The sequence below is a fragment of the Protopterus annectens genome, chromosome 7.part0, assembly GCF_019279795.1.
Source record: "Protopterus annectens isolate FY-2018-M chromosome 7.part0, PAN1.0, whole genome shotgun sequence".
In the NCBI taxonomy this organism is placed as follows: Eukaryota; Metazoa; Chordata; order Ceratodontiformes; family Protopteridae; genus Protopterus; species Protopterus annectens.
The window spans coordinates 589,310,989-589,325,945 of record NC_056739.1 but is presented as its reverse complement, the minus strand read 5'-3'; the positions used below and the strand labels follow the sequence as shown (position 1 = coordinate 589,325,945).

Genomic DNA, 14,957 nt, shown 5'->3' with positions numbered 1-14,957 from the left:
TATCTATCTATATCTATATCTATATATATATATATATATATATATATATATATATATATATATATATATATATTATGTGCAGCTGGTTCAACTAGCTCCCTGTCAACAAGGTTAAAATAAAATTGAAGGAGCTGATTGAGAAGGGCTCATAAAATTTACTAGTGTTATTCTTAAACCAGCATGGTGTCCTTGTGAAGAGTAGATGATGCCTTTTTTAACCTAGCCAACTTCTCTGAAGGAAGTACAGCAGCACTGATTATAGGGTTTATATGTGCACATACCGTACAGCAACACTGATCATAGGGTTCAAATGTCCACATACTGTACCGCAGCACTGATCATAGGGTTCAAATGTGCACCTACTGTACAGCAGCACTGATCAAAGGGTTCAAATGTGCACATACTGTACAGCAACACTAATCATAGGGTTCAAATGTGCACATACTGTACAGCAGCACTGATCAGAGGGTTCAAATGTGCACATACTGTACAGCAGCACTGATCAGAGGGTTCAAATGTGCACATACTGTACAGCAGCACTGATCAGAGGGTTCAAATGTGCACATACTGTACAGCAGCACTGATCAGAGGGTTTAAATGTGCACATACTGTACAGCAGCACTGATCAGAGGGTTCAAATGTGCACATACTGTACAGCAACATTGATCATGGGGTTCAAATGTGCACATACTGTACAGCAGCACTGATCAGAGGGTTCAAATGTGCACATACTGTACAGCAGCACTGATCAGAGGGTTCAAATGTGCACATACTGTACAGCAGCACTGATCATAGTGTTTTTATGTGCACATACCATACAGCAACACTGATCATAGGGTTCAAATGTGCACATACTGTACAGCAGCACTGATCAGAGGGTTCATATGTGGACATACCATACAGCAGCACAGATCATAGGGTTTATATGTACACATACTGTATATCAGCACTCATCACAGAATTCATATGTGCATATAGCGTGCAGCAGCACTCATCATAGGGTTCATATGTGCACATACCTTTTCTTAATTTTGGAGTGACATTTGACACTCTTTCACAGACAACAATTATACATACGCTCTCTGAGTCCAACACTTTCATAATTTGCTGGACTGTCAGTTATCTCCCAAGACAAACTCCTGTAATGAAGGGGAATGGTCAGTTCATCATGCTAGGAGAGATAGCCATTGATGTACGACAGGCCTGTGTACTCTTTCCTTTTTGGCATTGTCTTAGATGTGTGAGTTTACAGTAATGATCCCTTGATCTCTACTTTATTTTTCTCCTGCTCCTCTGTAATCCTCTTGACCTTGATGTCATCCCTAATTTCCTTATCAGCTTAGCCCTGAGTTCCCAGTTGCTCTTTTTCAGGATGTAACATTTCCATTGTTAGGTCCTCCTGACTCCTTGGGAAGCCTAACTACCAGTCACCAACTTTTACTTCATGCAGAGTTATGCTCAAGGAACCAAGACCCATCATTAATGCAGTAGACAGTTAAGATTCATAACTACAGAGCAGCTTGTGTAATGATTTCAGTGTACTTGGTCTATATGTCCGGCATGTACTGGATATCATTGCTACTCTCATGGGCAGCATGACTAGAGAAGTTCCTGGTGTCCACCACAGGATACTAAGGCAAAAAAAATTCTCCAAACTCTGCCCAGGACAGAACTGCTTTTTGGCCACTTCATCCTATCTCCTCAACCAACATTAACTGGAAGTCTGTCCATCTTTATTCGTGTGCTAACAGTACCCCTAAACCTATCAGTAACACTACCTCTGCACCTAAACCTGAACCCACCATATTACCTTACCAGATGCTGTTCCCAAACAGTAGTACTATTCACACACATTATGTCTGAAGAATTTATTCATTTATTTTGAGTAATCACAAGTTTTGCCATTGGTTTCATTTTGATATTTTCTGTCAGTTTTAGTGAGTTGATGTACAGAAATTATTGTAATATGCATTGATGCTTCTACATGCCTGTATAAATGAATAGCCTTATATAGGTAGATAGAGAGATAGCTAGATCTCTGAGTCTAGTGTTTTAAATAGATCTGCAGAAACATAAATTCATATTACATTAATTTCTGCACGCATGTGTGTGTGTGTGTGTGTATATATATATATATATATATATATATATATATATATATATATAATATACTTGTATATATCCACATATTTTAATTTTCTTGTCTATTAGCTACATGGGACTTCACAGAGAATTTTTTTATGATCTTGTTTGTACATACTTCAGAAAACAAAACATGTAATGTTCTGCCTGTGGAAATTTCAGATGGAAGGCATGGCCTGGAAAGATGAATGAGAAAGAAAATGCAAAGAAATGTCCAAGTGGATCAAGTAGTGATTATGCCTACCTGTAACCATTGTCGATAACATCAAGAAAACCTTGATTCTGACCAAGTACTTTGGATAGCTACAAGAAACATTAAACATAGTTATAATTAATTCATTTGCATTTTTGTGAAGACATTAAAATCTCAGTTATGATGATTATAATGATTAATTTTTAAGCATTATTGTACTATGTAGTAACATCCATATACAGATAATAGTAATAATAACAGTAACAGAGAATTTCATGAGAGAAAACAAAGGTCAGTTATCTAAAAATTAAAATTAACAGTAAATAATAGAGGTATTTTTTAAATGTTTACAAATAGCAACAATCACAGATATAAAAATTGCTCACTTAAAACTGCTGCGTCCTGCTTTAAAATGCAGTGACATCACTGTATTTAAAAAGGCTCAAATAATTATAAATGAATGTAGCTGAAAACTTTTTCTATAAAGAATTAATTTAGTTACATTATACATAATATCATCAACAAAAAGCTTGGAATCGTGTCTGATTATCAAACACACACACACACACACACACACACACACACACACACACACACACACACACACACACACACCACAAAAAAAGCAAGCACTTGGAGGTTAGTAATCATATCTCTCAACTGTCCAGATTTTTGCCTGATATTTTCCATCTGTTCCTCATAAAATTTGTGATTTTCTGGCAAATTGTTGGGGATTGAAGTCACTAAATAATTATATATATTTAACTTTCAGACTTTATATCTTTCATAAAATACACGCTAACACAAATTATATTATTCTAGCAACTTTCTAAGTTTATAAACATAATATTTAAAATGTGTCCCTATTTTTGGACCTTTGCTCTCCACCCATTATTTTAGACTTTATCCAGATAGCTTGTGTTAACAAGTTGAGAGGTATGTTAGTTATACATGAATTTTTTATTTACTCCAAAAGAGACAGTTGTAAACTGGTTTCAATGTATACCCACAACTTTATCAGAACAAATTAATGTAAAGACAGGCATCACTGCAAAACATGACATACCAATGTGATTAATTATATAACATATTAAAAAAATAAATGCATCCATCTAACAATTATTTATGTTCTGCAACTTCCCATCTAAAATGAGGAATAATAGTCTTGAAAGAAATGATAAGGGACTGCACAGAACTTCTTCCCTACTGTACATATAAATTTTAATGTTTACCTGAGGAAAATCAGGGTTTGTGCAAATATAGAACACTTTCAAATGAACATTTTTCATGGGACAAATTCTTTTCATCCCCATCATCACCTTAATTACATATTGTGTTGTTATCAGTCTATCTGCAGTCTATCATCTGCCTGGCTGCAGTCCCGTGTTGCTTGCACTCATCTGTGAACTTAGAACACTTAATGGCCTCATCTACTGAACGTTCCACCTTTTGCAATAAGTGATATTCCCTTGTGGACCCAGTCATCAACTTCTCCTTCTATGCATGCTGGAAAATTAGCCAGAACAGAGGCTCAGGCACAGTGCAAGCATTTTTTTCCATCCCGCCTAAGAGCATTTATGACCCTAGTGACTCCAAATGCTTCTAGCAGTGTCACTCTACAGTAAAGTAGACTGCATTTTTGTAGAATTTCTTAAAGCTGTTTATTATTGCCTTCTGCATAAACCTTGTGCTAGAAACAGTTGTGAGTGAGCTTCTAGTGTGTCTTCCATCGTCCCTTAATCTTTAGGAAAAATATGAATATGTTTGACTGGCACCTGCTCTAATATTCAGTTGTACTGGATTGTATGCTTTATAATCAGCATAGTTACTGGCTAGTGTAGTTAATTGTTAATAATCTGAGACAGTTTTGGTTGGGAAAAGAGCTTGGTCATTGCCTAGTATTTTGCATTTGTTCCCTTTCAAGCTGCACATTTTAAAATTACTTAGATTTTACATTTCAGACTGTATTGGCTAAGACAGCATATACCTCTCCTACTAAAATCTGAAAACCTCCATCTCAATAATCCCAGACTTGCAATACCAAGATAAATCTCCTATTAGCTGCTTTTTATTTTCCAGTTTAATGGCTGTAAAGCACAGTTACACAACAGTGAAATAGAGTGCAATATGTATGTTGGTAAAAGTCTAATGCAGCTGACAGTAAAAGTCTAATGCAGCTGACCAGCACAGCATAAAAGAACAGTACTTTATCTATCTGTTTTGACCACCAAAGAATCCTAATTAGTTTATTTTGTCTCTCTCCCAATGTGCTGTACACATTGTTGCCCTGAACATTCTTGCTGCAAAAGTTTTAGGAAAAGCTCACTGCAAAAATCCCACAGCCGAATTTCAGTCACATTTCTAAAAGCAGCAGAAGGACAGTACCCAAGTAAAAAATGAAACTGCTGAAATATATTTATCTCTGGAGATACTTTTTCCCTTAATTTTGGTTTAGAGTGATCTGTACTGTAATGCAAAACTGCTGGAAAAAACTACTCCTCAGACCTTATATTGCTTTAGTTTAAACTAATTTAATATTTTAGCATATTCTACTTTGACAGAGCAAAGCTTTCCAGATGAAAGCAAATTCCTCAACTGCTAACTTTTGCTGAGAGTCTTCCAACCTGGAAAAAAAAATACTGTAGTAATGACTGACCTCCAAATAAAGGGATATATTGTTAGAAAAGCAGCCTTCTGGTAAACTTGGCAGGCCTTAGATAAATTCTACTCTGCTAAATTAAATGCTGCAGCTTACCTCAAGCAGTCAGAATAATAAAAAAAAAAACTTGTCTTTAAATTTTATTTTATTTTATTTGTATTTGTTTAATGGGAAAATCTGACTGGACCGTGACCCATTTTCTATTTTCAAACCTTTTTTTAAATTTTATTAAAATCTTCATGATGTGTTACATTGATACATTCATAAAATTTGAAATAAATCTGAAATTAAATAATACATTTTAAAATTATATACAATATGTGCACAGTTACCTGAATTTTTATTTAATACATATCTTAATATGAAAGATAATAAATTAATTAACTGCTTATATAGCTATCAAATTATGGAGATACCTATGTTCTGTCCAAGGATTCTTCTGTATAATCCTAGGATATATTCTACTTTCTTTTGAAGATTGCTTATTTTGACAGTGATTTAAATTTTTCAAACTGAGGTAGTGGTGAATGTTTCCCCTTCTTAATTGTTTTTTTTTCTTGCCACAGCTCTAATAGCCCAAATTAGGTATTAGTTTTCATTGTCTATTTTGGAAGTTCCTGTTATATTAAATAAAACTGATATTTTTGTCAAAAAGAATGTGTCAAACCATATTGCTCTTAAAAAAAACTTTTTGGAAGAAAGTAGAACAATTTTTATTTATGAACATTCAAAGAATATGTATGACCAGTCTGCATTACAAGGTTACATACACCTCCAAAATTATCTGTTCTTCTTATTATTAAACTTGACTATTCTGTTAGGAGTAAGAAAAGACCAATATAACAAATTTCAAGTGAAAATAGTCCAATATTGTGACCATGAGGTATATTTTATAGAGTTCAAGAATTATTTTTTGCTTCAGTAGTTAAATTTCTATTATGTCCTATGGCAATACATTTCCAATAGTTATCATTATTGTTAACATTATAAGGCATAAGAATTCTATAGAGAGCAGAAATTATATTCTGTTTTATGTTCATTATATGTGATTTCATATAGAAGCTGAATTAAAATTGCATTATTTTTGTATTGGAATTGCAATACTATCAGACATTTCTTCTGAGCACATGTTTTAAAATTATGCAAATAAATCAACTCTTGAGAATCTAATTAATATGCATTTATAATATACGTTATTTGTTTCATTCCTAAATCAGTAAAGCATTGCTGGCAGCAGCAGAAGTTTCTTAAATTCTTAAATTGATTCCAATAGTATTAATTTTGTCAAAAAGTCTCTTGGTATTTTTTGTAGGAATAATCAAGTCAAACCATAGTTTCAGATCTATATTACCTATAATTATGGTTTTGAATGTTTTTAAAAAGTAAATATATAATTTGATTCAGCTGGAGAAGAGGTATTATATTGCTAATTGAGAGAAGTCTTTCAGCTTTTCCTGGTTAGGGGTCGCCACAGCGAAACTCCGGTCCGCTAATGATTGGCAGTAGATTTTTACGTGCTGGCTTGACAGGCCTAACGCACAACCTTCAATGAAGGAATGCCCATTCACGCATGTCGACACACAGAAGACGCGTTATATTGCTAATTTTATATATATATATATATATATATATATATATATATATATATATATATAGTAAACCAAAAATGATCATTGATACTGAAAAAAAACAACAAATAAACTTCAATACAGTATCGTCCAGCATCACGAAGTAAAAAAAGCATATTAAAATATGCAAAATTCTTTTATTAATTTATAATTGAGCACTTTCATCCTCTGCATAGGATTTCTTCAGAATCAAATATTAGACAAGTTCAACCAAGTATTTAAAATAGATTAATCAATTAGCAAACCTAACCAATTATCAATTTAAAGAGCTATCACACAAAGCCTTTAATATGCTTAAAATAATCAAGAATACAAATGTTTTTCCTTAAACACTTTTTAAAAAAAGTAAATAAAAACAAACTCCAAATCTATATGTGGAGTCATTGTAGTCAATGAATGGTTTAAAACAAATAAGTAACTATGCACTTCAAAAAATTTAAAGACGTAAGTGCTCGCTTGTTTAAAAAGAGTTGCAAAGAGATTTTGTCGTTCAAACCTGGGGCACTCAATGCATTTAACTGCATCTGCCAAGAAGCTTCCCTTACATTCAGGAATTTCTTAAGCTGCCCCCTCTTGGATTTACTTGTACCTGTTCATGAATGGCAAACTGAAAACTTTTATAACTCGGACACTCCAAGGAGTGCCGGTATAGGGCATTATTTATATTCTGCCTAGAAATACTGTGAAAATGTTTGTAGATTCTTTTTCTTAGGCATCTTTCAGTTTTGCCCACACATATATTGCAGAGAAGGTACCGCAGACAGCTAAATAAATCACATTTTTAGATTGACAGTTTCCTTTAACAAAACTAATTGCTGACTTAATATTATTGCTCAAGACAATGTTGCAAGTTTCCAAAATATATTGGCACTGGGAAAAATTCCCACATTTTGAGGTCCCTTGTTAAGTGCTGTTCTTTAAATTATCATTCCTGATTAATTCAAACTTACCCTTCAGATTGGGGCCAGTTTTAAAAACGAATGTCAGTTCCAGTCTAACTATAGAAAATATTTGTGAATTACCTCTTAATATATTCTAATTCTTAATCACCACTTTTTTAATACTCTTATAGGTGGGACCGTATTGCACCACCTGTGCCCTCTCAAAATTGTCTTGATTACTGTCATCTTCAGAAAATGTAAAGTTAGAACCAAGCAGGGGTTTGTATTTGTGGCCCCATTGTTCTAAGACATATCTGCAGGTATCTTCCACTATTTTGGGCGGGGGATATCCATGGTCCAAAAACATTTTCCCTATTAAAAATAACTCATTAATGATGTCTTCTAACTGGGAAGTCATCCTCACTACCCTAATACATTGGCTCTTTATTATACTCTTCTTTTGTGATAAAGGATGACAGCTACTGAACTCCAAGTAACTAATATTGAATGTTGGCTTCCTGTAAACTCTGGACTTAAAAACATATTGAGTATGCTCAATAAATGTATTTAGATAGTTAATACCATCTTTGTTGTGTTCAAATGTAAATTTCAAAAATTTAGAGGAACTATTCAAGTAGTCAACAAAGTTACTGATCTCTGTTTCAGGACCACTCCATAAAATAAAAACATCATCCAAAAATCCTGTGTATAGGGTAATGTATTTGGAAAAATTGCCTCCAGATATGTATTGTGTTTCCGAGTTAACTAGAACTCGGTTAGTATAAATGGGGGCATGGGATGCCCTCATCACTGCCCCCTTGATCTGTCTGTAATACTCACCCTCAACATAAACAAAGATATAATCTAAAACCAAAGACATTAATTCTACTATTGTGTTAATCTTATCGGTAGGGTGGGAAGGAAATTTGAATAAAATGTTTGAAAAATGCTCAAGTCCTTCTTCTTTGGTATGGAAGAAAATATCAGTTGTGATGAATATCAACTCTCTGGACCAGAGGTCAGCCTTGAGTCTTTCCATGCAATCCAAAGAGTCCTTGATTACATATTCTATTTTACTGAGCGTGGTTTTTAAACATCTGTCCAAGTGTAGCCCTATTGAGTATGTTTTAGAGCCTCTACCTGAGACTATATATATATATATATATATATATATATATATATATATATATATATATATATATATATATATATATATATATATATATATATATATATATTTACACACACACATATAATATATATATATATATATATATATATATATATATATATATATAATATATATTTAATGCCAGAAAAGATTATCCTTTTCAGTAAAAGTTGTTGTATCAACTTTCTTTTTTTCATGAAAGAGAGATGTGTAAAGTCTTCCAATCTGAGTTTTTAGTTAGGATCTATCCAATTTAGAATAGCTTGAAAAAGTACTTTGTTTTACATAGGTATATAAATCTGGAAAATTAATACCTTCTAGGTCCCATGTTTTAATATAATGCTGAAAAGCTATTTTCAAATTTTTAAAGAAACCAATGGAATTTTAACATTATTTTGTTAATTTCTTCTATTTGCTTTTTCTCTGGAAGAAGAGCTAGCATTTGTATTATATATAATATTTTTGGAAAAAGATCCATTTTTATTAATTGCAATCCATCTACAAAAAAATATTTTATTCCATTTGATAGTTAAATCTGTAATGGCTTCAATGATTTTTTTTATAGTTTGTGTCTTTAGTTTCTTCTAATATACTTGTTATATTTACAACTAAATATTTTAAAATTGAAGTTTGTTCTCCAATAATATTACTTTTATGCAAATATGATATTCTATTTTTATTTAAAAGTAAGCATCGTGGCTTTGAGTTATTAATGTTAGTAGTGAGTATGCCTAAAATTTAACTGTAAGTTTTATTTCTTTTAATATTTGTGAATTTGAAGGAGTTAATAGAATGTCATTAGCAAACTTGTTTAAATTGTAGTTATTTGGTGCTTCTATACATTTTTATTCTAGAGTAGTTTTGAATAGAGACCATTAATAAGTACATAGCCAAGTCAAACAATGCAGGAGATAAGGAACAACCTTGTTTAGTGCCCTTAGTCAATGAGATAGATTCAGAAGTAAAAGGACCTAATTTGACATAAGACTTATTATTGTTAATGGATTTTATGAGAGAGACAGAGAATTGTGTAGGAAAATATCTCTAGTGTTTTAAACAAATAATTTCAATTTAATGAGTTAAAGACATTCTCAGTATTGAAACTTACAAATATAGCTTCTTTTTTGTTAATGATGTCTGTAACAGTTACAATTTTTCTGATATTATCACATGTTTATCTCTCATGAATAAAGTCAATTTGATCTGGATTAATTATTTAGGTTCATAGGTTTATACTAGGCTAATGACCACCAAGGTCTTTACAAGCATAGTCATGAAACCCAACCCAGTTTTGTCCAAGAGTTTTTTGGATACCTATTTGATGGGGTATGTTAGTAAAGAGGTAGCTACAGGTTATGTGGAGGGGGTTTATTAGTTGGGAATTATTTTACTTACTGTCAACCTCTGTCTATCAGAGACATGGGATCCAGACCAGGGGTGAATTTTTGATTTCTCATGTAATGATCAAGGTTAATTTTCAGTGTGGCAGTGTTAAGGTTTAATCATAATAAAATAAACTTTAGTCATTGGCAGATTAAGAAATAATTTATTAAAAGAAGTAACATGTGGGAGGCGGTACTTAGGAAGTCATGCTTTTTTGAATAAAATAATTCATAATCTTTTATAGGAAAACGTTAACAAAGTAGTAAACTTTATCAGTCATACCACTGCTGGGATTTAATAGAAAAATGCTAACTAATACAGTTCATAATATAGTTTTTTTAGATCAGTACTAAATATTTACTAGAAATGAGTCATGTTTAGTAAAAATAGATTTGCAACTTTATTTCATAATTTTTTGCTTAGCATGGAATGAGTTTTTTACCATGTGATTTAGAATGAATGCTGCCTCAGGCTCAGGAAATGAAACTTAACATTTTGTATTTTTTTTTTTGTTTTTGCTTAGGTTATTGCAACACATACACTAACTTTTTAGGACATACATACACTAACCTTTTAGAACGCATGCAATTTTATTTTAACTTTTTACAATCCCTCATTTGATGCTGAGAAAGCGCCACACTCATTTCGTAAAACAGTTTTTACACTTTAAATATATTGTCATACATTTTTTAAAACCTTTAAAAACTATCTTTGCATTTTTACTTCCTATTTTACTTTTATTGGCACAATACATAAATGACACTTTTTTTAAAATCACTAGCATCCAAAGTTTGTAACAATGGGTTTGATTGAGGTGCAGTGAGTTTGGTTATTAAAACTTTGCAAAAAAATAAAAGCAGAAACACAATTATAATAATAATAGCAATAAGCATAATACATTTTAACAAACTGCCTTTTTATTGTGAAAACAAATTGGTTAGCCAAGTCCATTGTGAACTGTTTGCTTTTTTGGTATCCAAAATGAGGCACATGGATATGCTTGTCCTCAACCAGAGAAAATATTAAATCTAGTACGTATTTATTGGTAATCTTATGAAATCACACTGTGTACAACAAAAAGGTCTCCGCAGCTGTTTAATATGATGTGTGCAAACAGTTACAGATTTAGAAATATTAAATTGAAGACATATATTATATGTTTGTGCAAGATGCTGAACAATTCTGAAGCATAAGGGAAATACCAGTCAGTCAAAATTTGTCTTACTAAAACTTTTTTTTAGATGGGATAGCAAATAGTAATTCCATACCAATTGCAGAAAAAGAGTTTGTGTTGCTACTAACCTTTTATTTGGATGGTGCCAAAGTGAGTCTGGGGAACAACAGCAGCCATCAAGTATTTACCTTCCCTTTTAGAGTAGTTAGCTTGCTTTTGAACAGACAACATGTTTTTGCAAAGTTATATGCACATTTCTAACTTGGAGAGGCTGCAAAAGGAAGCCTGAAAAGGATTTAATAAAGTAGCCTGCCTTGCCCCTCTATTAACAAAGGTATTTTTTACTGTTTTAAATGAGCTGTTTGACCTATCAGCTGCACATTTACAACAGCTATTTTTTGAGGGAGGAGCAGGGCATTTAATGATTTAGTGATAAAGACTGTATTTTTAATTTTGTTTTTGCAGAAGGCAAATAACCTTTTTTTAGAGTTTTTTTTTAATTATGAACCAGTCATATTTTGAATTTGTGTACACTGTAATAGTCTTTCTTTGTGCTAGCTTGCAAACTTTAGCAATAGCTACTAATTTAGCTACTTGAGCTGAAATACTTTTTGCAATTGTAGCTTTAATATTTGAGCAATACTACAGACTGCAAAAGAAGCTGTCAATTGTCTGTTTTTTTTCAATACGTGATTTATTGACAAACAAAATTAAGTCAGGGTTTTACAAAGGAGTATCCTGGAGATCAAGTCTAGGAGGAAGCACATTATTAACAAAAACACGATTATGAGATTTACTTTTATTAGTAGTTAGGATAAAAGAGGCTGGATTTAATGGAGGACATTTAATAATTTGCAAAGAAGGATACTGTGTTTTAGTCTTTAATAACAAAGCATTGACAGCATATGGAACTGCAACAGAAGAATTACACCGAGTAAGTGCCACTGCCATATCAACTAACTGAGCAGTTGTGGCTACAGCATTAAGGCAAGGGGGAAGTGCAGCTGTAATAAGCAACTGGTCTAAAGCCATCATTTTTTGTGCTAATAAGTTTACAACAAAAAAGAAAGAACATTTTTGAATCATCTGGCAATCTTAATGCTGGAGGATTTTAAAGAAGTGATTTTTAACTGAGTAAAAGCTTGTACATGGTGTGGTTGCCATGAGAGGGGTTCAGTGGGTGTCTTTTCTAATAGTTTTAATAAAGGTTTAATTATTTTAGTATAGTTGGATATTTATTGTCTACAATATCTACAATAATCTGATAAACCAAGAAATGCTTTAAGTTGTTTTAGAGTAGTAAGTCTCGGTACTGTCTGTATAGCTGCAATATGAGAGGGCAAAATGTATCGTACATTTTTAGAGATTAGATTGGTTTCCTTTAAATTTGAACTCAGCTACTGTAGTTAAGAAAACAGTATTAGTTTGGCAATCAGTTACAGAATTAGATGCTATGAGAAGATCATTTAAGTACTGTATTAAGGCAGACCCGCAAGGTAACTGTATTTTATTTAGCTGCTTTTTTTGAAAATAACGTGGGTGATTTTACATATTTTTGGGGTAAGTGAGTCCATGTGCATTGCTGTCCTTTATATGTAAATGCAAACAAATACTGACTATTAAGGTATATTGGGAGAGAGTAGAAAGCTGAGGAAATATTAATAACTGAAAGGGTGTTAGCAGAGGGGGGAATTGAGCTAAGCATAGTTGCTGGTTTAAGTACTATGGGAAAAGCAGGCACAACTGGTGCATTAACAGCTCTCAGACTTTGGACAAATTTATAAGTATTTTTGCCAAGTTTTTCTAGGGATAATTATGCCTTTGGCGGTAATGCTGAAATAACTGGTTTAATTTTTGCTTTTGCTTCTGCAGAAAGAGGATATTGTGCAACACCAGCAGAGGTTTATGAGGTTTTAAAGTAATTTGTAGTGGTGTAGTATTTTTAAGAAGTCATACTTCATTTTTATGGGTTGTATATAACTGTGAAGGAACTGTATTTACTAATTTTACATCTGATAGCTGTATAGGTTTTGTGTCAGTAAGGAAAGAAAAGAGCTTTTTTTTATTTAAAACACCAGCAACAGCATACATTTGCATCACCAGAGATTCATTGGGAACATTTAAATATATTTTATTTGGTGTACAGAATATTGTACATTGCAACTTACAGAGAAGACCTCTACCTAAAAGATTAAGGGGTACAGAGGTTTTAACTAGAAAAGCATAGTGGTCTGTCAATGGTCTTAACTGAATAGAAAATGAAACTGTCTCTGACTAGTCTAAAGAGACTTCTGATACCCTGATTCATCACACTAAGTTGTGGGACAAAGGGAGATTTTTGGCCATGGATGCATTTAATATTGATTTGTAGCTCCAGTATTTATTAGAAAGGGCATATGGCTGTCTTGAACTTAAATGGTAACAAATGGTCTTTTTTGGTGTACAGGTGTGAAAGGAAATAGCTGTTATTTTTGTTCATGGCTATTCGATTTATTTTGTGGCCAAGCTGGTGGCTGCCAGGGAGTGCTCAATAGGAGGTTGTTGCTTCACATTTTGGTTGACATTTTGCTGGCTGATTTTTAAATGGATTGTTAGACTGCATTGACATGTCTACTGGCTGCACAAAAGGACAATTGTCTCTCCAATGATCATTTTGGCCACAATTAAAACATAGATTTGAATTTGATCTTTGTATCTGTCTTTATGAATTTAGGGTATTATTAAAATTTTGAGGAAATAGTCCTTGATTTTGAGAAAATCTAAATCTATTATGCCCCCCTCTTTTTTTTTTTTTTTTTTTAAATTTTTTTTGATAAACTGCTGGAGCTGTAGGTTTAATAATTTTTTGTCACTCTCATTTTTTTATGAATGAGGGTGTCTGCTAAATATTGAACCTGATTAACAAGTTCATGAAGCCCCAAACCAGGTTAAGCAAACCTTTTTTAGCTGGTCTCAAATGGGGGGGGGGCAATAAACAATTAACAAAAGCTGCTGAGAGACCACTTGATGCCAGACCTTTTGAAGGTTTTGTATATTCTCAGCAGGTTTTAAAGGCATCTGTCATATTCTGTAAATAAGATTCAATTGACTTGTCCTCTCTCTCTGTGTGATTGTGTTTATTGGTGACCAGTTAAGTACCAGTGGACATACAAGTCCTAGATGCCTGAAAAGCATCTATGTCTGTACACTAGGAATAGGGTCTGGTATATTAGCATGATCCCGAATATGTTTAACATGCATCACTTTCCTCTTATCCATAGCCTTGCTGACCATCTCAAAGAAGTCAACCCAGTTGAGTAGGCAAGACTTTCATTAACAAAGTCAAACTGGGATGGGTCCAATGTCTGTAGATTGCCATTGTCTTTGTTGATAATTTGCATGATAATTTGTTCCATGGCTTTGCATATCAGACTTGTTAGATTCATTGGTCTTTAGTTCCTAGGGTTGATTGATGGCTCACTCTTATGAAGAGAATTGACTGCTGTGACCATCCATTCAGCTGGCATGTAACTTGTATTGAGGCTGTAGTTGAAGTGTGTCTCAAGTGGTCCTGCTAGGTCCTGTTTTAGGTTATTTAGAAGGCAGACAGTGATACTGTCAAGGGTCACTGAAGCAATGTTTTTTGGCCTTAGTGAGCACCACTAGAGCCTTCTCCCTCTTGATAGTTGGGGGAATATGCTAGAAGGGATTTTACAGGATGTAGTGAACCCTTACAATAAGGGTTCT

The 14,957-nt window shown here is 33.0% G+C and overlaps 1 protein-coding gene across 2 annotated transcripts in view; it reads right to left on the bottom strand.

The window, feature by feature from the left end:
* LOC122806611 (mucin-3A-like) overlaps positions 1–14,957 on the bottom strand; it is a 391,121-nt gene that overhangs the window by 69,876 nt on the left and 306,288 nt on the right. For both annotated transcript variants that reach the window (XM_044077178.1, XM_044077177.1), the window contains exon 17: positions 2,387–2,445. In XM_044077178.1, the coding sequence (XP_043933113.1) occupies positions 2,387–2,445 (59 nt within the window). The remainder of the gene's footprint in view (positions 1–2,386; positions 2,446–14,957) is intronic.